The sequence below is a fragment of the Dromaius novaehollandiae genome, chromosome Z, assembly GCF_036370855.1.
Source record: "Dromaius novaehollandiae isolate bDroNov1 chromosome Z, bDroNov1.hap1, whole genome shotgun sequence".
NCBI classification, from domain to species: Eukaryota; Metazoa; Chordata; class Aves; order Casuariiformes; family Dromaiidae; genus Dromaius; species Dromaius novaehollandiae.
Window position 1 is genome coordinate 85414654 of NC_088132.1, and position 22552 is coordinate 85437205.

The following is a 22552-nucleotide window of genomic DNA, read 5'->3' on the forward strand; positions in this document are numbered from 1 at the left end:
AATTACATTGGAGGTTATTATGGGAGGTCTTCAAAAGCAGGTGAGACATCTGTCAGGAATAGTGCAGATACAACCTCTGAAAGCTGGTGGATACTGTAGCTCTTGCTGTAGTAATTTGAATGTACACTTGCACTGCTATTCTGTAATGTATGTTTCTGAAAATGTTACTTCAGAATTGAAGAGTGCATTAACACCTTTTTGCCTAAGTTTATGTTGTATAAGTTTATGTTGTATAAAAGTATGGTGTTAGAGCTTTAAATACTGAGATGCTGACTTTCTGCTTATTTTACAGATTTGCTTACAATCAAATACATGACCATGGGGGATATGAAGACCCCAGACTTTGATGACCTTCTTGCAGCCTTTGACATACCAGACATGGTAGATCCGAAAGCAGCTATTGAGTCTGGACATGATGATCATGAAAGCCACATAAAACAAAATGCTCATGCAGATGAAGATTCTCATGCGCCATCATCATCTGATGTTGGTGTGAGTGTCATTGTGAAAAATGTACGTACTATTGATTCTTCTGAAGGAGTGGACAAGGATGGCCACCATGCCACAGGCAATGGCTTGCATAATGGTTTTCTAACATCATCAGCTCTTGATAGCTACAGTAAAGATGAAGGGAAGTGTCTTAAAGACAACGGATCAGCTTCTGAGACTGCCCTGAAAGACTCAGCTTTCAACCAGTTTAGCCCAATCTCAAGTGCTGAAGAATTTGATGATGATGAAAAAATTGAGGTAGATGACCCTCCGGATAAAGAAGAGATGCGTGGAAGTTTCAGAGCAAATGTCCTCACAGGATCTGTGTCTCAGCAGGAATATGAGAAACTAAAGACACTTGGCGGAGAGAACTTGATTAAATCTGGAATCCCAATTTCAAGTAATATAGATAAAAATAAGGTTGGTAAACGAGAGACAGAGACAAACTCTGTGAATTTAAGTGTCTACGAGCCTTTTAAACCTCGAAAGGTAGAGGACAAATTGCTGAAAGACAATTCTGAGAAGCTACTTGAAAACAGGGTACTTGATGGAAAACTGAGTGCTGAAAAAAGTGAAACGAATCTTGCTAGCATTTCACAGTCCAAAGCAAAGTCATCAGCAAAGCTCTCTTCATGCATTGCTGCAATTGCAGCACTGAGTGCTAAAAAGGCAGCTACAGATACCAGTAAGGATTTACAGTCTAATTCCGGAGAGTCTTCTCCATTACCAAAAGACATGAATGAAAGTCCCCGGGCTATTGAAAAATCACCTGAATCTCAGAGTCTCATTGATGGTGCTAAAAAACCATCTATCAAACAACCTGATAGTCCCAGGAGTGTATCAAGTGAAAACAGCAGCAAAGGGTCTCCATCTTCTCCTGCAGGGTCAACACCAGCAATTCCTAAAGTTCGTATAAAAACCATCAAGACTTCTTCTGGGGAGATCAAGAGAACTGTTACCAGAGTGTTGCCAGAAGTTGATCTGGACTCTGGTAAGAAGCTAGAGCAGACTGCTTCCATGGTGACTTCCATGACATCTCTCCTGTCCTCACCGACCTCTGCTGCTGTTCTCTCCTCCCCGCCTAGAGCTCCTCTCCAGTCCGCAGTTGTCACCAATGCAGTTGCATCTGCAGAACTTGCACCAAAACAGGTCACTATCAAACCTGTGGCTACTGCCTTTCTCCCAGTTTCAGCAGTGAAAACAGCAGGATCACAAGTTATTAATTTGAAGCTTGCTAACAATACTACAGTGAAAGCCACTGTAATATCTGCTGCTTCCGTGCAGAGTGCCAGTAGCGCCATCATAAAAGCTGCCAATGCTATACAGCAGCAGACTGTTGTGGTGCCAGCATCAAGCCTTGCCAGTGCGAAACTTGTGCCAAAGACAGTCCATCTTGCCAACCTTAATCTTCTGCCTCAAGGTGCTCAGACCACCTCTGAACTTCGACAAGTGCTAACGAAACCTCAGCAACAAATAAAGCAGGCAATAATTTCTGCAGCAGCCACTCAGCCTTCTAAAAAAGTCTCTCGAGTCCAGGTGGTATCGTCTCTACAGAGTTCTGTAGTGGAGGCATTCAATAAGGTGCTGAGTAGTGTCAATCCTGTCCCAGTTTACATCCCAAACCTCAGTCCCCCCGCCAATGCTGGCATAACGTTGCCAACACGAGGTTACAAGTGTCTGGAGTGCGGTGACTCGTTTGCTCTCGAGAAGAGCCTGACCCAGCATTATGACAGGAGGAGTGTACGGATTGAAGTGACGTGTAACCACTGTACAAAGAATTTAGTTTTCTACAATAAGTGCAGTCTTCTTTCCCATGCTCGTGGACACAAGGAGAAAGGCGTTGTAATGCAGTGTTCCCACTTGATTTTAAAACCAGTCCCAGCAGATCAAATGATAGCGTCTCCTTCAAGCAATACTGCTGCATCCTCTATGCTTCAGAGCCCCGTGGGAGTTGGCACACATACTGTAACAAAGATCCAGTCTGGCATAACTGGGACGGTAATATCCGCCCCAGCAAGTACACCTATCATTCCAGCTATGCCCCTAGACGAAGATTCTTCAAAACTTTGTAGACATAGTCTAAAGTGCTTGGAGTGTAATGAAGTTTTCCAAGATGAGACATCTCTTGCTACACATTTCCAGCAGGCTGCAGACACAAGTGGACAAGTAGAGTATCATATGTTTACATTCCAGTGTTTCATCTATAAGCCTAGGGGACTTTGGATGTTCCTACTTTCATATAGATGTTAATTGTCTGAACCTCCGTGATTAAAAATATAAACTAAAACCACAAAAAGTCTTGCAAGCACTTACGTAGTGAATGTCAATATTTTTTAAATTAGAGTTTTCTTAGAATTTTTGTAGGCCCTAAAGTCTAAAATTTACATTGATGCATATTTTTAATTAAGATTGAACATCAGCTCTTACAGCTGAGCTTTATAATATTGAAATTAATAATGGTCTTTACTAAGACTTTTTAATGATTTGCTGTATGCTTTGGAATTTAAATATACAGTGGAATCCACTTAATTGGCACCCTCATTAACAGCACACCTATTTAAAATGAATGATAGTTTTAAGTGATTCATTCTTGATTTGACTTCAATTTTTATTATTTTTATGTAGCACTATAAATGAGCTAGGCATTTTTCTTGTAGCTACAGGGACTCCAGGCAATGAATAAATGGCACACTGAACCTATTGAAAGGATATGCATGCTGTTTTCTTCAGGTCTCTCTTAAATAGAGGTGAGAAGTGGCGTTCACTAGCATGCATTTCTTGCTGTGTGACCATTTGTTTATTTGTTTTGGCTTTCTTTTGCACTTACGATTGCTTATGAGTTAAACTTACTTTAATAAAGAATTTTAAAATCATTTGTATGTTGCCTAAACTGAAAGAAGCACGTCTTTCAATAAAAATGAGTATTAATCAGTGTGCAATGTATTTTATAATCCTGTGAGAGTTAGGATCATGGATTAAGAGGCATACTTGGATTTCCACTGGGGCGTGCCAATTAAAAGGGATTCTAGTGTATTTCAAAGCATGCGGTTGAGCCGGGTGTTGCAGCTTCTTGCTCTGCGGGAAGCTGAAAGCCTGCCAACATGCTCAGGCCGGTCAGGAGAGGAATGGCCCAGGAATATCCCTGGAAGTGTCACAGCAGTGAGCAGGATAAGGGTTTCCTGCAGTTTAGGAGGAAACCCATTGGTAGCAAAGTGCAGAGAGTTTCCCGTCAGGATCTCTTTACTAAACTTTAGACTTACTGTGGAGCCTCGGAGCAGGCACGTTGTGCCCGCCACCTCAGTAGTAATGTGCGTAAAGACCTTTGAGTGTGGAAATAGTCCTGGCTCTGTGCATCGTGTGCCTCTGCCTCGGTCCTGCTTCCCTCACGGGCTAGCAGAGCTAGGCTGGAGTAGCCTGGATGCGCGGTGGGATGCCATGCGAGCGAGTTGCCGCTTGTAAAGTTCCATAGATACGCCTACGTAATGGCAGGGTTTTAAGCTTTGTGTCAGAAAGAAGCTAGTACAACATATTCCATCCGTAGATCGCGCTGCAGTTGCAGTTTTGAACAGTTTCTGATGACTGACCGTGGATCCGTGCTGAACCAGCACCCGCGTTGCTTAGTACTCGGTGGCTGGGTTTTAAGCTAACTCCTATCCTGGCGTGTGTTAAGGGTGGGGGGGTTTTCACAATAGGTCTGTAATTTTCATTTGTCTTACGATAAGATCCAGTTGTCCATGTGAAAACCCTGCGTGCTTGGTACTATAAAAACAAGTAATTAAGAAGGCAGTCCCTAAGCAGAGCGTTTACAGGACAGAGCGAGTGGACGAGACAGATAAAGGCAGTGAGAATAGGCTGGGAGGATGAGGCATGGACAAGATCGAACAGAGAAGCACAAAGATAAAAAGTGCTGTAGTAGCTTTCGGCGGGGAGAAATTGTTGGTGACCCCCCAGTGTGGCCAGGTAAACTACCCAGGTGTGTAGAAGCAGCTCTCGCCCTTCCCTCCTGCTGCTCCGCGGTGCTTTTGTGCTGTTGCTGCTGGTCTCGCGCTGTGTGCGTGTCCTTTCAGAGGCTCTTTCCCCTGGTGACTCGCAGTGGGAAAGGCAGTGGGAGCTTCCTAGAAAGTCGAAAGGTAGCAGCAAGTAGGCAGAAAGCTGCGCGGGGATGCACAGATCCTGCTGTTTAAGGGAGGGAAGTTTATGAGGGTGCAGAAAAAAGTCTGCGTTACCTACTAGTGACCAATGTGTCTGTATCTCTTGTTGGGTGCTTACCGTCTTTTAAGAGTTGAGGTGTCCACAGAGTCTTAACAGCTGCTTATTAGGCCATAGATTTCCAAATTTAAAAAAAACCAAAACCACCAGGTTGCTGCAAAGCGCTGGAGGAAAAGAAGCAACTTTCATGTTGTTTCATTTTAAAAGAACAATGTTAATAAATACAGTTTAAAAGTTCTGAAGCTCCTTTGTTGCAATATCCTTTAAAAAATGAATTAAATTTTTTTCTTCGTCCTTTTCATATGTCAAGAATCAGTTTTCACGTCTCTGCTGCTGGGTTTTGTGTGGTGTTACCTGCTGTAGTGTTGTAGCTGCACCGAAATGCCCCTCGCGGAAGCAGTTCGGCTGAGCAGCTGCTTCAGTGGGAGCAGTACGTCCTGCTTTCCTGCCAAGCCGTCATTTTGTCCCAACATCAGTCACCATAAGCATTGCTACGAGAATAGTGTTTGCTGAAGAAAGACTCTGGATAGGCACTTTATTAATAAACATTTTAATATTTTTTCCTGATACGTTACCTCTTAGCTTGAGAGAGAAATGCTTTCTTTGACTTCGCGTGTCTGTCTTAGTGCTTCACACTGGCTTTTTGTTGTAAAACTGTCATTATTCTGGGGGCAAGGAGACAGGAAAGTTGGATAAAATTGGCAGCTTTATTTGGGGAGAAAGGAAGAAAAAGATAATTTTTTTGATTTTGCAGACAAATAATAGAAAATATAGTAGGTATTATTTGCAGATTACTGTTCTTCCTAGTGGCCACCAAATTGTTCTTGAAATGTTTTCATACAGTTTTGTGATTTCATTGAGTCTGAGCAATAAGTAGCTGTTACTTTCTTCTTCTTTTTAAGCTCTTGTTGTAAAGGTAGAATGTTTCCTAGAAAATAAACAGTAAAACAGCCCTAACATTCGAAAGGTGTTCCCTACAAAATTGTAATCTTTCTGTAATGTCTACCATAAAAATAATGATAACGAATCCTCAAATACTGCAAAATAATTTTACTTGTGCTAATAGTCTTATTAAAAGGAGTGGGACCGCTCACTGATAGGTTTCATTGGCTGAACCCTCACCTCCTTCTTGGGGGAAAAAAAGCAGTGAACCTGGGATAGTTAATGTTAGTCTTATTTACAGATATAAGTATGTGGCTCTCATGGAACCTACATAGCTCATTTCCCTTCCTACTCGTAGTTCTTGTATACCTTTGTTTTCCATCTCCACTATTTTTTTTCTTCTAACTCTCTTTTTCCTGGCACTTATACTTTAAATGCAGGAAGGTGATGATTTTCATAAACTCACCATGTTTTGTTTTGGTATGGATTGGAATGAGAGAACTGGAAGTTAATGCCACGTTAAGCCCAGAATGGTAAGCAAAAGTGCTGAATTTTAGGATTTCACAGTAGATTGTTCATGTTCTACTGTAATCAGTTACAAATAAACATTGTACTGTACTTGTCAAAGTAGCAAACCTGTGGCCTTAACAAACAGCGTTATTTCGCTTTGTGTCAGTCTGAACTATTGCCATTGCAGGTGGACCTTGCAGCCTGCTTGCTGCAACTTCCGAAGCTGAGTTAAGCTTAGTTGGGGTTGCAGCGGTGTTGGGCCTTTCTGTGGCATAACATCCAGGTTTCTTTTGTAGTGCTGGAGACAAAGATACTTTGGGAGGACTATGAAAAAAAAAGTACATTTCTGTTATTAGAATAAGAAGTTTTGTTTTGTCATTTTCTTATGTAATCAAACACTCCAGATTTTCCAGTACTGTATTACTGCTTATTAATTCCTAGGTGGCAAAAGATAAATTATGGCAATGGTACTGAAGCCAAATAAATGTGGTAAGCACGTTTTCAATGGAGTTATGGTTAGTCAGGGTTTTGCCCTTAAGCCTGTGCTGAACACAGAGTTAACACCCCAAGCCAGGTCTGTTTAGTGTTGAGAGTCATGAATCAGTGGTTCAGGCCGTAGTTGTTTCATCAGTTAAGGATAAATATTTGGCATTTCCGAGTGAGTATTTATATGTCTCCCAGGCTTGGACTGTGGCGCAAAGGTTCCCATCAGGGCGGTAGGTCAAAATCCCCACGGATCATCACCCTCCAAGAAAGCCTTCCACAAGGGCAGTGGGTACATTCGTGCTATCTGCTCATCTTTTAAGCTGGCTGTAGTGCTAATACTGAATCTGAATTTGAGTGATGATAGATTTTCTTTGCTTAACTTCTCTATTTTACTGTTTTGTGTTTTACCGTCTTGCTGTTGTGAGGACGTTTGAGGAGTATGTTTGGAGGGGGCTGCGTTCAAACACGTCAGGCCATCGTGATCACAGAGGAAACATTAAAAGGGAACTCTATAAAAATACACTTCTTGCTTCAGTATGTGTGACCTCAGGATGTTTCGTGTTTCATTTCTGCTTGAAATTATTCAGGTCTTTTTGAGAATATTTGCATACAGCCTCAAAAAAGCATTTAGATGAAGATATTTTCAGGGAGGAAAAAAGTGTACAGATCCTAATAGAAAAATACACTAGTTCTTGGAATATCAGCAATATTGTCAAATTGCTAAGCTGTTTAGGAATTCATTTTAGGTCTTTATTAAACAGTGTTCTATTTGGGAAAAAAATCCTTTTTTACGGTGACTAGTAAAGTTTTTTTCTCTGTGCCTATGGAGTCAATATCTGCCTCCTATTGATTAAATGGGAACAGATTCGTTTTTGTAGACATGTAGACGTGACTGGTAAGTCAGACTCCTGTGAAATGTATTTGTGACATTACTATTTCTTTGACAACAGTAGTTTTGATTCTGGTATTACATGCTTTGAATCTTACTGCTTTTCAAAAGAGATTTAAAGGAGTAGCCTAAATTGGAAGCAGGAGGCAGCTCTTCATGAAGTACCCATCTTTAAGAAAGAAACGGTTTTAACGTGTTTATTTCAGGTTTGCTTTCTACATAGGTCAGTAAATGATTTATAATACAGCTCTGGAGATTTTGTTTTGTTTTGTATTCTGGCAAAATGTACATCTCACTACATGTGCAAGACTCTTAAGGATAACGTTTCTAAATATATACAAATCTCATGTTTAGAAATGCCCATGTCATGGAGCCTTAGTTTTGTTTTTAAATGTTTGTAAGTCACTGAAGAGATTCGTAAGTCCAAACCAAAAGCAATAATGATTTAAAAAGTCTTAAATTATTTTCAGCCAGTGACATTCTAATTTCTCACTGGAAATGAACTCCTCTAAGTTTATTAAAAGAAAAAAGCTGAAAGACACCAAAATTCTATATGATCTTGATTAACTGTTTAGGACCTATAGGATTTGCTGGTTTGATTTGTATTTTAGGCATTGATTTGGGGCTTACACTTCCTGCCCTAGATCACTCTTTTAATATTACTTTTTTCTTTGTAATCCGTTTCCCATATATAAATAATAATAAAAAACCCTGCAGTGGAATGTAAGTATGAAACGAAGTTGGGTTAAAGACCTGTTCTGCAAAGACTTGTATGTGTGCTTGACTTTTAGACTGACTGTTTCCATTAATGAAGCAGCTCCCATGATCAAAGTTAAACAGAAGCATAGCTCCATACAGGATGTCAACTCTCTGCTTAGAGATCTTAGAGATGCATTACCATAAATGAAACGTTTTCTGGAACAGTTTTACAGGTACTCTTTGTCTGTTTGTGCCCTCCAGTGATGGAAAGCAACTGTGAGCTGAACTGAAGCCTGTGTTTGCAGCTGGGTTGCATCATTTGCATTTCATCCCAAGAATGGCACAAAGCACCCTAAGAATTTCCGTGTGTCTGATTTGGCAAATGATCAACATGTTGTAGAAGATTTTTTTATTATTTTTGTGTAACAAAATACTAGAAAAGAATAGTTTAGGAAATAACAAGCCCTTTTGAAGAAAAATTTTCTAATTGTTTGACGTATCTATAGTTTTTATTTAAATGTACAATGTTTTGATGTATTCTTGCCTGAGAAATATATTATCTATGCACTTTCTGCCTGATAATATTCTAGTTCTCTGGTTTTATGGATATTATCATAAGAATTCATCAGGGGCAAGGATCAAAGAAAGTAAATATAGTATACTTGGTGGATTTGGGGTTTTTTTTTTCCTTGTGGTGCACTGAGTTAAAACCATATGGTTTGATTTGCAGGTTATACATAGGAGTTTTAGACTATTAAGGTAATCTTATGGGGGGCCCTAAATAGAATTTATATTAACCATATGGCATCTTTCACAGCCAGCGTTCATGAAAGAGCTTTGTTGTATCAGACCTGGGCCGAGAATGCCGGTGTGTCTGATACACCACCTCTGTCCTACAAGATTTGTCGGTAGAGCCTGCCTTTAGAATTTGTCTACTTCTTTTGGTTCACGTCACAGTCATAACATTTAACCTTTTATTTAATATATTACAGTGCTTGACACAAGAAATTATATGTAGCTGAACCAAACCTTTTGTTTCATCTATTTTGGTTTATCGTTTAGAAGACATGCAATATCTGCCAGATGCTGCTTCCTAACCAGTGCAGTTTTGCATCACACCAGAGAATTCATCAGCATAAATCTCCATACACGTGTCCTGAATGTGGAGCAATCTGCAGATCTGTCCACTTCCAGACTCATGTCACTAAGAACTGCCTGCATTATACACGAAGAGTTGGTTTTCGGTCAGTATAATGATTACTTTCGTTGTCAATTTATATATAATTTATGCTTTCCAAAGTAATTTCCCATTTTCATAAGCATTGTTTGTAGAATACAGCTTCATTGGTTTAAAGTCGCCATGGCAACAGTGCTATTAGTACTACAAATTTTGGAATAAATACTGCATTAGAATTCAGCTTTGTTTTGGGCATCTGCTCTTGTGAGTTACTGAATCAGAATATTAGCTAATCTCACTCAGCCATAAAATGTCAGATTCAGGGCTTAGCAGTTTCTAAGCTAGAGAATTCAGCTGTATTGTCCTAACTTTAGGTTCTTAAAACTTTTTTGTCCATTGAATTTTAGACTGTTCTCTCTCTGGTAGAACAGTCATTTTCAGTACGTATTGCTAGGACTTACCATCAAGATACTGATGGGTATATCGTACCTTCTATTAGCATCACTAAAGCAAATCTTTTTGCTCTCTTTTTGTTGCTGGAAGTCAAGATTCCTCGGCCGTACACCACTTGCCCATTATCCTTTCTCATTCAGACATCCTGCTGTTTTGGTTCTTCATTGTTACTCATCAGTTCCTCTTTTATTCTTGCATTTCCCTGGATGGCCACTTCATGAGAAAATGGGGAGAGGAGGCATTTCATGGAAATTTTAAGTTTTGAAAGGCTCCAAAGATTGTTTTATCTTAGAATTTTACTGGCACTGAACGGCAGCGCAGCGGCAGTCCAGAAGAGCAACCGGTGCAGCTGGGCTTCGCTCAGCGCTCCTCCAGCACTTCCATTTCATCTTCCTGACTGGAGCAGGGTGATGGAAAATCCTACCAGTAGGCAACTTCTTTCCCCTCGAGGTGCTGCAGTTCATTTACTAGGATGGATGTGAAATCTGCTGCTAGGGGAAGAAAGCATCTTTACTGCAGCAAGCCAGCTGCTCTGGCAATCTGTTTTCAGGTTGTATCAGGCCATGGATTCAACTCTGAGCTCTTTCAGTGCTTCTTTGGATTCTTCTGTTTATTCTTTTCTCAAGCAATAATCTTTCCTGCCCTAAATTTCTTCTGTGTTCGTTGCCTCCGTTCCAGCACGCCTTCCCTCTGGTCTGTGTCATCTCTTGGGTTTGGACACAGCCTTCTTCAGGGACTCGCGGCCTGTACCAGTAACACCAAAAGACTCGTAAACCTTGCACTGTGAATCATGAGAGTGTTACTGAAATTTGAAGATTTATTTAAAAAAATCTCATGTCACACTAAGTCAAAATTTCTTTATAGGGTGAAACTAAACCAAAAATGCACAGGCAAGGAAAAGCAATATGCGGAAAAAATGTTTTCTTACTTCCTGGACTCCTCCTCATTTTCTTATCACTGTGGAGCATACTTTTGAGGAAAGGCTTGACCCTTCTTGTCTTTCCAAAGGACCTGTGTGAGACCAGTTTGCGTTCAGTGGTTCCAGCTAGTTATTTGAACTTAATCAGCTGAAAAATTCAACCCTAAGTTTAGCTGCATCCTCGCAAGTTGGGAGCAAGAACGCTGTTGTAACAGTCCAAGAAGGAAGGCTTGGGCAGAAAGAGCTCTGTTAATGTACAACGGTGGATGCTGAGGATCATTTATTATTTAATATCACTAGAGAATAAAACCCAGATGGGATTTGGGCTCTGGGGGAAGGGAGAGACAGATGATAGAACCCAGCTCTCCTGGGGTCATACCTTAGGCGTAGAAGTGGTAAAGATTCACTGTAATGAGAGGATCGTGCTGTGTACCACTGTGAAGAAATGTTCATCCCTGTATAAGCAGAGAAAGTTTTAACAGATCCGAAAAAGACAAGAACCATTTACCTTAAAGAATGTATGGGTAAGTGGATACAAGGTAGTTGAGTGAGAGTGTGTGTGTGTGTGTGTGTGTGTACATATAAAATAATGGTATTAAGAATGTAAATTAAGTGCTTAAAAAAGAGGATGACATTTCACAAGCATCAGAGGTGATACATTGTACAAAGGAAAACAGGATTCGCGTATGCAGTATATAATTGGGTTTCATGCTTTATTGCCATTATCGAGGCATTAAAACAGAATATCAAAAATTACTTGATGTTTATATGTCAACAAGAATGCTACTGTGACATAAGCCAAAATTAAAATTTTTGAAGGGTAGAAGCCTTTTAAACTGTAAATCCCTTACTGAAAAATACTGCTCAATAAGAATTTTTTTCATTTGACAGATTATCTTGTAATTGCTTATTGCAGTGTATTTTTGAACTTTTGCGGTGGCATGTGGCACTGGAGATGGGTGGCATAAAAGGGACCGTTGTGTATAGAAATTACTACATTGTAATATTAATTCAATTTTTAATTGTTTTATTTTAGAATAGATGCGGAAAGGTCACAAATTTTCAACATTGCAGAAGTATGTTTTTGAAAAATATTTTCAGAAATCCAATATGATACATTGATGTGATTGTAGAGCTCCAGTTTAGTAGTCCTGAATTAAAATTTGCTGTTTTTTTTTAAATCCAAGCATTGATTTGATCACTTGTGCATAAAATCATTATTGATATGTTTTCATAAAATCTAAGCAAGGGAAATGGTAGGAATGTTTTGCTTACTGGTTTTCCATTTTGGTGTTTGTTTCTAAATTACTATGGTGTACTTTACGCAATCCATTGCATGTGATAAAAGTGCATTTTGTAAAATCTCTTTACAAATCTGCGGAGAATTTAAGCATTCTTTTTATAATCAATACAATATTCCTCTGTTGACCCTTTAATCTGTTGTAATGCCACAGAAACGTACTCTTCAATTTTCAAATCATCTTTGGGTAATTTCTCTTCTCCTTTTTGATATACAAATCTGTGATTGATTCTTACTGTGTTGTCTATACTTTTAAATGGACAGAATAGTGTAGTTTTATCCATTTGTATATATAGGTTTACCTCTTCTACTTGCTTGAAAATCAGTGTTGATTCCGTTTCTTTTAATACCGTGTTTTGCGAGGCTGAACTGACTCTTTTCCACTCTTTTTGCAGCTGCGTACATTGCAATGTCGTGTACTCTGATGTGGCGGCTCTCAAGTCTCACATTCAAGGTTCTCACTGTGAAGTCTTTTACAAGTGTCCTATCTGTCCCATGGCATTTAAATCTGCTCCCAGCACACATTCCCATGCCTATACACAACACCCGGGTATCAAGATAGGCGAACCAAAGTAAGCAAAATTCATCTTTTACTGCACTTGCTGCCTTTTAATAACTTGTGAAATTGCCTTCTCTCCTGTATTTATAATCTCGAAAGTCACATGCTGTGCGTACTGTCATCCTGTTGGTAATGTGTGGAAGTACATGTTGTATATTCATGAGCTTTTAGCTGGCAGTTTATTTGGCAAAGGCTAGCTTTCCATGAGCACAGTGGTAACAGTTCTTCAAACACAGCACTGCAAGACAGTAGTACAGTAATTACAAAAACATTTCGGGCAAGCTACTGGTCTGTGTTGCTCATTCTTATTTTTAATCTAATTATCTCACCTGCATTTTGCTGCGAGTTAAGGTAGAGGGGTTCCAAAAGGACCTGCTAGGACTGCTCAGCACTTGGGTAGAGGTTCTTGTAACATCTGCTTGAAAAGGCAGGAAAGAATGATTTCCTCTGTTACATGCTTACAGAGTTATTTAGGTGAATACCAAAAACGTGATTCTTTCGGTACCTTGAATTCACCGCAGTTGGGGTGTTTTCTGGTGGCAGGTTGTTTTAGAAGTACCGGTTGTTTTCCCTGGGCTGAGCGCAGGCGATGCTGCCAGGGTAGAGCTCTCCGCGATACCGAGCGATTAGGTAGCTGCTTCCTTGACAGTGTTTTTTCCTGCAGGACCTGTTCTTCTCCCTCTGTCCGTTTCTTTCTTCAATGATAGCCACAAGTTTTGGGACCGGTGACCAGGTTTCTGCTTCCCCAAGACTCTCGTGACTCGAGGAGACAATTTTAGTGTGTTACTGAGTGAGGTGCCTGCCGTCAAACCTTTTCCGGCCTGGGTTAACGCAGAACTGTTTCCGTTCTACGATTAGGACATTAGGCATAAACGCAGTAAATGGCTTACCAAAGAAGGTAAAAGAATCATATGGCAATTAGGAATTCAGCTTCAGGGTCTAAATTTTAAAAAATGCTGAATGCCTAAATTCTCAGTTGAAGTCAGTGGGAGCTGCAGGTACAAATACATCTGAAAATTGGGCTTCAAATCTCATCAGATACAGTGCATTGCCTTCTAATCCAGGCCTTTTTTCTTCTGTCTTATTTCTCCTCTGCTGGGTACAAATGCGGTGCTGAGAGTAAATACTCAAATATTTAGCCTCGTTTTGTTTCTCCAAGGCGCGCAGAACACACTAGTATGTTTTACCAACAGGGAGACGCAAGAAAGTGAGAGGCAGGCGAGAGACACAAGCTAACCGTGTGTCCTAAGATGAGATTTCACAGAGAGCTGGCTTAACACTGTTTCTTCTGACATGAACAGGAGTTTCATTCTTCAGGATGTTTAAACCTACATCAAAGCAAAATAGCAACAAACTTACTGTTTCTGATACTAAATTAACATTTTCAATGGTACTTTCTTTTAATTTAGGATGGTATCTTCAATAGCAGGCTCAGAAATACCAACATTTAATGTAAAAATTGTTTCAGGTTTCCACAATTTTCATCAGATAAAAAACAAAAGATTAAAACAGATGTGCTTATAATTAGACTATTTTATGAACTTCTGGAAATCTGTTTATAAAAAGACTAAAGATCTTAAGAAATATTATTGTATCCTAGTAAATTATAGACAGAATTTGCAGTTAAGTGCTCATCTTAAGACATGATGGTTTTCTTCAAATTTAGCATTTTAACCAAGGTGCTCTCTTAAATTCACGCAGATTGACTGGTATGTTTTTCCCAGTCTGGACATTATTTGGAGTTACTTGCCTCCCTTTCACAAGCACCTGTGGGCAGTGCAGCGTCACTGCCGGCACTCAAGCGGCATGCACTGACTGCTCTTTCACCATTTAATGACGTTTATTCAAGCTGTCAGGACCTGAGGTTTTCCTCAGAATTAACTAAATGTGTTCAGTAGCAAAAATGCTAAGTAGCAGCTTAAAAAGGAAATGATTTTGTTATTTATGTTTGTTGGTTTCTGAGGTTATCTCTAAAGCATATTGATGGAGTGACATCAAGTGTTTGTGACATATCTCAAATCTGTATTTGTATTTAAAGAACTATTTTCACATTTGAAGAATCTGCCACTACTGATTTTTCTGCATCGTATTACCTGTCTTTCACGTTGCATATGGCTGGCATACGTTTTAAAAGTTTAACAACTTCATAATTGGAAAAAAGCAAATATTTAACACTGACAGATATATAGATATGACTATATAAGTTCAGCTGAATGGCTGTTTTTCTGAAGTAAAAACTTTAAAGCAAATCCTAGAAGTGTACAGTAGCCTTTTATGGCTGAAAATGTGAAGCCTTCGAGATTTATACACATTTGATGTATAAAAGGAAGGCTGAAGCCCACATTTTTAAACATGAATTTTAAAGCTTACCCCCATAAGCAGATGCTTTTCAGCTCCTACATGACTATGGAACCGGGTAACCAGCAGCCTGGCAGCCCAGATGTTCTTCTGGAAGTCACAGCGTGACTCAGGGCATCAGGTGTCGGTGTGATGAGCAGATCGAGGTAGCTGGGGAAGATTTATTAGTTCTGTCTTACAAATGGGCTGGGGCCAGCCCAGTCCCCAGGGTCTGGTTACTTGTTCGTACAATCTTTGTTTACAAGAATTAGGCTCGCTGGTAAATGGCTGCGTGCCCCTGGCATTTACTGGAATAGTAGGATTTATAATTATATTACAGATGGTTGTTTGTTGAAATAGATATAGGAAATAATTAGCCTTACAAAAATTGAAGTTATGAGCAGTGAATCTCTATGGGATGAAATTAGGTTGTTTTAATATATGGAAATGGATGACTATCTTCTCTTTCAACGTTTTCAGCTCGCTCCTGTAGCATACATGAAATGTTTTAATGGGAAACCAGAGCTTAAATATGATTTTTTTTTCAGTAAATAGTCTAAGTTCTTAGGAACAACTTTAAGATATTTTTCATGGCTTATTTCTTTTTGGATATTGGAGAAATTCTTGTTTATGAAGTCAGATTATGCTGTACTGTTGGTGCACAGTATATTATCCCACATGTACCATTTCTTTAGAGAAATAAATTATAGGGAGGAGAAATACCATGCTCTAGTGGAGAAGCCTTTAAACTGCTTAACATTTTTAATGTTGTGTGGAAGTATCTCCCTCTGCAGTATGTGTGTATTTATTCTAAGATAATATGTAAGTGTATATGAACCATAGTTTTGAGAAGTGACAAAGTGAATGTGCAGTGGCTGTTTCGGTGCGTGCTGTGGGAGGGGAGCAAGGAGCTGGTAGCAGCTCATCACCCTGGTTCTGCGCTTGCAGGGGGACCGTCCTGCTCAGGTGGCCTGTTGCACTGGGGCTGCCCGAAGTGATGTCCTGCGCGAGCATGACTGCCTTTAAACTTTGGACAGGGTTTTAAGCTGTTACACATTAAAAACTAACTGCCACAGTTACAAAGCTAACCAGCACACTCAGGTGCATGTGTTCAGCATTGAAAATCATGCTTTTGGAAGTGGTTGAAAGCAGTACTTTGGGATGAAGTAGTTACAGCCGCAACACATACTATTAGGTATGTTGGTATAGATTTAAATTAATACAGTTTCTTCCCAGAGAGCTGGCTCTGAAACCTGGGGCTCTACCAGACAGTTCTTGTGCTTCTGTGAAAGCAGAGCAATGACTTCGTAGCTTACATAGGAATATACAGGACTTGTTTTTTCTTAAAAAGATAAAATTTTTATTTGCAATAAATTCTGAATAATGTCAGATTTTTTTTGTAGCAAATTCACCTTCTCCTGTCAGTAGCAGCTGCTGCCAGTAATGAGCGCTGCATTACTCAAGGATCAACGTGATCATTTAGGGACTGATTTACTTTAGGTGCGATGAGAAGAAGCCAAGGCAAATAATATGCCATAGTTTATTTGATAAATTATGTAAGCCTGTGACAATAAATGTATATACTACAGACCTGAAATAGTTCTCACTGAGATCACGGTCTAGTTCAACCACAGATGATAAAACAGCTTTTCTAATTTCTCATGTGTCTAATTTATTTTCCAGATACGATTCTAATAAAAATACAAATAATCAAATATATCAAAGAATCAAAGAATTATTTGGGATTCAGCCCGTCTGTGTTTACAGCTTGCTGACCTGGAAGGACGTGACGTTACTCACCTGTGGTCAGAGCCCAGCCAGGTGGTCTAGTCCCTAGCGAAAGGTGCCAGGCGTCCGGGGTGCTGGCTGTTACGGTGGCGGGGGAGTGGTGAGCCAGGAGGGCGAAAATCCCCCTGCCCGGGACAGGGCTTGATAGCTGGTCTTGTGCCACGGCTTGCTCGTTAGTGTTAATCAGGTTTGACACTTCCTGACTTTTGGACAAAGTTGGTCGTGGAGATGTAAGACCGTACTCTGAGACAGGAGTTAAGCCGCAAAATAAAAATATTTGGTACTGCAGAATTTGGGAATATTTGCAGTTAATAGCAGCTCTCTGCGGAAATAAAGTCTTCCAGTTTTTCATGAGTTTGGGACATTGGAGATCGGCTGCACTGCTTTGAAGGACCGCTAGCTGCTTTGCCGAGGCGGGACCGAGGTGTTGGCGGGGTGTGCGTAGCCGCTCAGTTGCTCTGTGGCCAAGGGAAACGACCCGCTGCAAAGTGAATATTTTGGCCCTTTCTATGCCTTGGAGCTTAGCCGGCGCGTCCCGTCGAGCGTGCCCGCGGTCGCGCGGGGCCTGGGGAAGGCTCACGCTCCGTTTCTGCCCGTGCGCGTGTCGGCTGCTCTGCCGGGGGTGCTCCCTACCTCCCCCTCCCTAGGCTCCCCCCTACCTCCCCCTCCCTAGGCTCCCCCCTACCTCCCCCTCCCTAGGCTCCCCCCTACCTCCCCCTCCCTAGGCTCACCCCTACCTCCCCCTCCCTAGGCTCGCTTGCAGTCTCAGTCACAGCTATTGGCGAGACATAGGGGCGTTTTACCAACATGAGATGTGTGAGGTGAAACTACATTTCAGTCACTTTTTTTCCGCACCAATTAAAGTCCAGAAACACATTGCATTTCTGGCAGGCGCATTCACACCTTTCGTAGAGGAGTTACCCAAGAAGCTTGGATTCTGCAGGAGTGGTAATAATCAGTAATGATCAGTAGTAATGTTGATGAACTGAAATACCTGCTCTGAGCAACGTGTAAGAGGCTGTTGTGCGCAGTAACGGGGGGAGAGGACGGCAGCTCGCCCGTGTAGGAGCCCCGGGCTCCCTGGGGCCGCCGGCCGCGGCGGGTGTTGCTGCGGCCGTGCAGCGTGACGTCCCGCGCGGGGCTCGCCGCAGAGCGCGGTGCGGAGCGGCGCGAGTTGTGAGGGGCGGCTGCGTGAACGAGAGACTTCCCCTCGCGCGGGTCGGAAGCAGAGGGAGGATAAACGCAACCAGAATAGCAGGAGCGCTTCATACACCGCAAAAATAGTATTTCTGACAGTTAATACGAAGAAGTGTGCTGGTTTTCATTATCTGAAATGTTTGAGAACGCTGCATGGCGTGGAAATTGAGGCAATGTCCCTATTGCCCTTGGTACCTCGAAGCCCAGCGCACAGTGGTCTTCAGCGCTCTTTCCAACAGTACGCCTCGGAAGACAACTGCTTAGAGGCACGTAGAAAGGATTTGGAGTATTCAGGTGAATAACGAGAATATTCAGTATTGTAACAAGCAGGGTTTGGGGTTCTTTTACTACCGAGGCGTTCTTCAGGACAGAGACCCGCCTAACGGACGAGATCAGGCAGAACGCTGCCGCGGAGGAAGCCCCCGTAGCAGCACCCCGCTCCTCTGCTTGGGTCTCTCGCACTTTATCTGAGCTGCTGCCTGAACTGGTGGCTACCGGGCTGGACTTCTCTCCTCCGAGCATCTCTGGCAACGTTCTGTGTTGCTTTTCTTTCCTCTCTTATTTCCTTTCTTTCATTTTCCAAATTATGAAAAAAAAATTGTGATGTTTGTGAAAGAATAAAATCAGTCATTTGCTGTTTATAAACAAATACATGGAAGCGTTACAGTTTGAGTGGCTGATCTTGATACTTGCTTTTAATTGGCAGTGAAGTGCTTCCTAACAGAATCAAACATACAAATAAGCAAAATCAACAAGCAAAATACCAAGTGAATTACTACCTAGAACAATTTAAACTAACTTTTCATTATAAAACTAACTTTTCATTATAAAATGAAGTAGTTACTTGATTATACTGATGTTACGTAGTAGCTGTTACGGCTTTTGGATGAGAAAACTAAATTTCTGGTTTCAGTCTGTTTTTTATCTGTCGGTCAGACACTTGACAAAGATCTGCTAAAGATACAACTATTTTCAGATTGTTTAATAACTTTCTTACGGTTTTATGATACAGAAGTTTGGCTATCATTTTCATTTGCAGGGACTGTGCTGTTAGTGTCCAGCACTTACCTAGTTCTTTGCTAATTAGTATAGTTGTTTCTGAAGCACTTTTAAAATTAGATTAATGCACTTCTTCACCAGTTACTCAGCTACTAAAACATAAATAAGTTTTATTACAATTCTTATTAGAATATTGTCCATCAGAATGGGAGATTTAGGCAGCTGATATCAAAAGCTGTATAAGGTCGGAGAGAGGAGGTTGTGGTTTTGGTGGTGTCTCTACATTGCTTTGATAGAAATAGACTGATTCTGAAAGGACTGTAATTGCAAAATAAGGAACTATCATCCGGTGCAGTTCCAGCTTCAGGTGGCGAAGACAGAGAGTCTAGCCTTGGATCCAGGAAATTCAAAGTCATGTGTATTGCTGAAAATAAATTCATCTTGAAGTATTTTACTGATTATGATCGAATCAGTAACTCCTTCAAAATGCTGCCCTTGCCACCTGAAACAGTTTGTCCTTTAAGTATAATGTGAGTTCAAGAACTTAGGATGTTCCACTTTCACGGCAACTGAAGCAGTTGTTGGCTTTGTGCATGTAATTGGTGTATACTGGTGGGTTTTGGCTTCTTGCATGCACTGTTTAATGATTTTGTTCTACTTTTTGATTGTTCCTTTATTTTGAAATTTGAGGATGTTCTGATTTAGTTTCATTTTAACTGTTTTTTAGACAATCTGGAATGGTTGCTAAAACATGTCAGATCTTACCTCTGCTGAGAAAAAAGTTAACCTGATTCTTTCAAATAGGTCATCAACACAACTGACATTATTTATTGTACTTCTGTTTTTAGAATAATATATAAATGCTCTATGTGTGACACTGTGTTTACTCTACAACCTTTACTCTATCGCCACTTTGATCAGCACATTGAAAACCAGAAGGTGTCTGTTTTCAAGTGTCCAGACTGTTCCCTTCTATATGCACAGAAGCAGCTTATGATGGATCATATAAAGGTTTGTAGGCATTTTCTCCTTTCATTCTCAGATACCATTTGTCATGTATCATGCGCTTTCAGAAAGTACTGTAAAAAGGCACAGACATTTTTCTATATGAATATTGATTTTGACACAGTAGTCATATCTCAGTGCATTGCATTCAATATGTCATTTTATCAAAAATAACGTTGAGTGTAGTGAGGTGAGTTAGTCCAATCCTAGTAAGTACTGAGCCTTAGTTACAGTATTCTTGGTATCATTATTCCAGTTGTTAGGAGCTGATGATGCTGAGTACATTACAAAAATCAAGCCTTTGATTTTCAGAACAAGTATGCTTCTTGAACGTGTGTGTGTGTGTATGCACGCACATGAACACATGCACACTTTGAAAAAAAATGGGTTATCTCATGAATATCCTTGTAACTGAATGAATGGATTTACTGCAGAACATTTTCTGTCATCCTTGCCAATTATGTTTTTAAGAATTATCAGTCCCCGGCTATAATTTATTAGCTCTACATTTTTAAATGTACTCTGTTATGTAGTTTTAAAAACATCAAATCTGTTAGCAGTGCTGAAATTTCTTATGTGTTATTAGCTTGATCAAAAGACACTGGGTAACAGTTGAAGTTACTTACACCCTTGCAAAGTACGATAATGCAGAACGGTAGCACTTAACTGAGTTGGATTCTCTTGCGGTGACATAAAAGTCTCAGTAAAATATACAACACACCAGAAAACCAGACACCTTTTCTTGTTGCTAAAACCAGCATTTTGCATTTTAGCCTCAACTGTGGCGCGTGCAACCTCAGTCATTTTTGAGGTTACATTGAAAACAAGGTCAGAAGTCCTGGAAAAACGGCAGATTTTAAAGACGAGAGGAAGTAGGGGAGGGCAGACCAGAGGTGTTCAGAAGTACAAGCGCCAGAGGTTTTCTTTGTTTTTGAACTAGTTCCTGTTTACTTTAAGAATCTTCTTAAATTTATGCTAGATACCTTAATTGGTCCTCTCATACAGCAATGCAAAGACCTGTTTTCAGTTTCCTTTGATCTACTTGTAATTGCTTCTTTTTTAACTGATTAGGCAAATTCCATATATTGCAATGTATGCCTTATTCGTGTAATTAGTTTTTTTGATTCAGATGTTACTGTAACATTATTGTTATATATGTAGATACTTATATCTTTAAGACCAGAAGAATGTTTTCAGGAGCGAGATCTGACTGTAGGTAGAGCTGGGAGCTCTGCTTACACCGGTTAGGCTTTGTCAGCCTTTTCCAGTATAAAATCATTCTGTTACTTGCAACTTGGGTCCATTTTAACTGTGTTGGCTGTAGTTTTCCATGGCAGTATTTGTATTTTTGCCCAGTGTTCTTTCTAGCATGTTTCACTGCAAACGATTCGGACATTTGTGGGGACAAAATCAGAGAATCAGCATGCGTACTCGGTAATACTGCTTCTCTTCAGAAGTGCTGGTGTCTTTACATTTAGGATGTAGGTATGGGAGTAGGGACAAACTGTAAATTGGCCTGGGCAGGAGGGAAGCAAACAGCAGTAACAGGGACTAGGTAAGAGCGGAAAAGGAGGCCGGGGACTGCTGGTAAGGGCAGAGCTCAGCCCAGCTGCAGGAAGAGTGGTTGGTTGATGCGGCTGGACGTAAAGCAAGAGGGCAAAGACCTGGGTGAAAATAGAACAGAAAGGGACGAGAGACACTCAGGAGGAGGTTATTTAAAGCTACAGAAATAACCTGGAATAATTCCTGCACATGGGAGGGTGTCTTTCTGGCACAATACATGCCTCATTTTCCTCTAATGGCCAGCTACAAGAGGGCTGCTAACAGCTAGTTAGAGCAAGTGGTGAAGTCTGGACTGCGGATGTCACACTCCCAGTTCTACTGGTCATAGACTACATTTCAATGGTTTTTGTTGCAATAAGAAACCAAATCTCAAGGATTACGTTTAAAGGCCTTTACAGAATTCTTATATTCTCTGAATCAAGAACGTATTGAATGTTTTTGGTGTCTGAGGTCACTTGTAGGAAGAATAGTTAAGTTCGAGATGCCCGAACTCGCAGTGCAGGAGAACTGTACTGAAGGGCAGGACAGGGGACCGTGAGATCGCTGCCGTTGCGATGGGCAGGTCTTGCGGATGTGGAGGAGACCTCCTGGTCGCGAAGCTGTGTCCAACAGAGTGTTTGGGCTTCGGTCGCCTGTGTTGGCCCAGAACCCTACTGACTGACTGCGGCCGTGCCTGCGTTCCTGTGTGAATCCCGGAGACACAGCTGAGGTCCAGCTCCGCCTGGGTCAGCCGTCTCCTCGGCGGGCTCCGCGCTGCGTGATGCTGCTTTCAGACACCGGCGGGGAAGGAGGCGGAAGAGCTCCTCCCTTGCCCCGGTTGTTTACCTAACCTTAAATTCTGGAAGTAAAGCAGTGAGGACGGATCGGTAGCTAACAGCTGAAGGGTGGTTGAGAACAGCCTGTTAGCCACCTCGTAGCTGTCCCGTCTCAGGGACCCCGTCCGCCCTGCCGACCTTGGATCCTGAGGACTGGGTTAGCAGTGCTCATTAATACCCTCTGGGCAATAAGGTAGGGTTGACATATAATGCTAAGATACATACAGTACCCTGCGTGCAATAACCCAGGCTTGACATAAAATACTGATATATCCT

At 41.0% G+C, this 22552-nt stretch overlaps 1 protein-coding gene across 19 annotated transcripts in view; it reads left to right on the forward strand.

The window, feature by feature from the left end:
- Positions 1 to 22552, forward strand: part of LOC135324946 (zinc finger protein 532) — a 59635-nt gene that overhangs the window by 17803 nt on the left and 19280 nt on the right. For 17 of the 19 annotated variants that reach the window (XM_064502113.1, XM_064502115.1, XM_064502118.1 and 14 more), the window contains 4 exons: positions 293 to 2655; positions 9227 to 9408; positions 12409 to 12585; positions 19742 to 19904. In XM_064502113.1, the coding sequence (XP_064358183.1) occupies positions 313 to 2655; positions 9227 to 9408; positions 12409 to 12585; positions 19742 to 19904 (2865 nt within the window). In that variant the 5' untranslated portion in view covers positions 293 to 312. The remainder of the gene's footprint in view (positions 1 to 292; positions 2656 to 9226; positions 9409 to 12408; positions 12586 to 19741; positions 19905 to 22552) is intronic. The other 2 variants (XM_064502121.1, XM_064502122.1) reach the window with 1 other exon arrangement.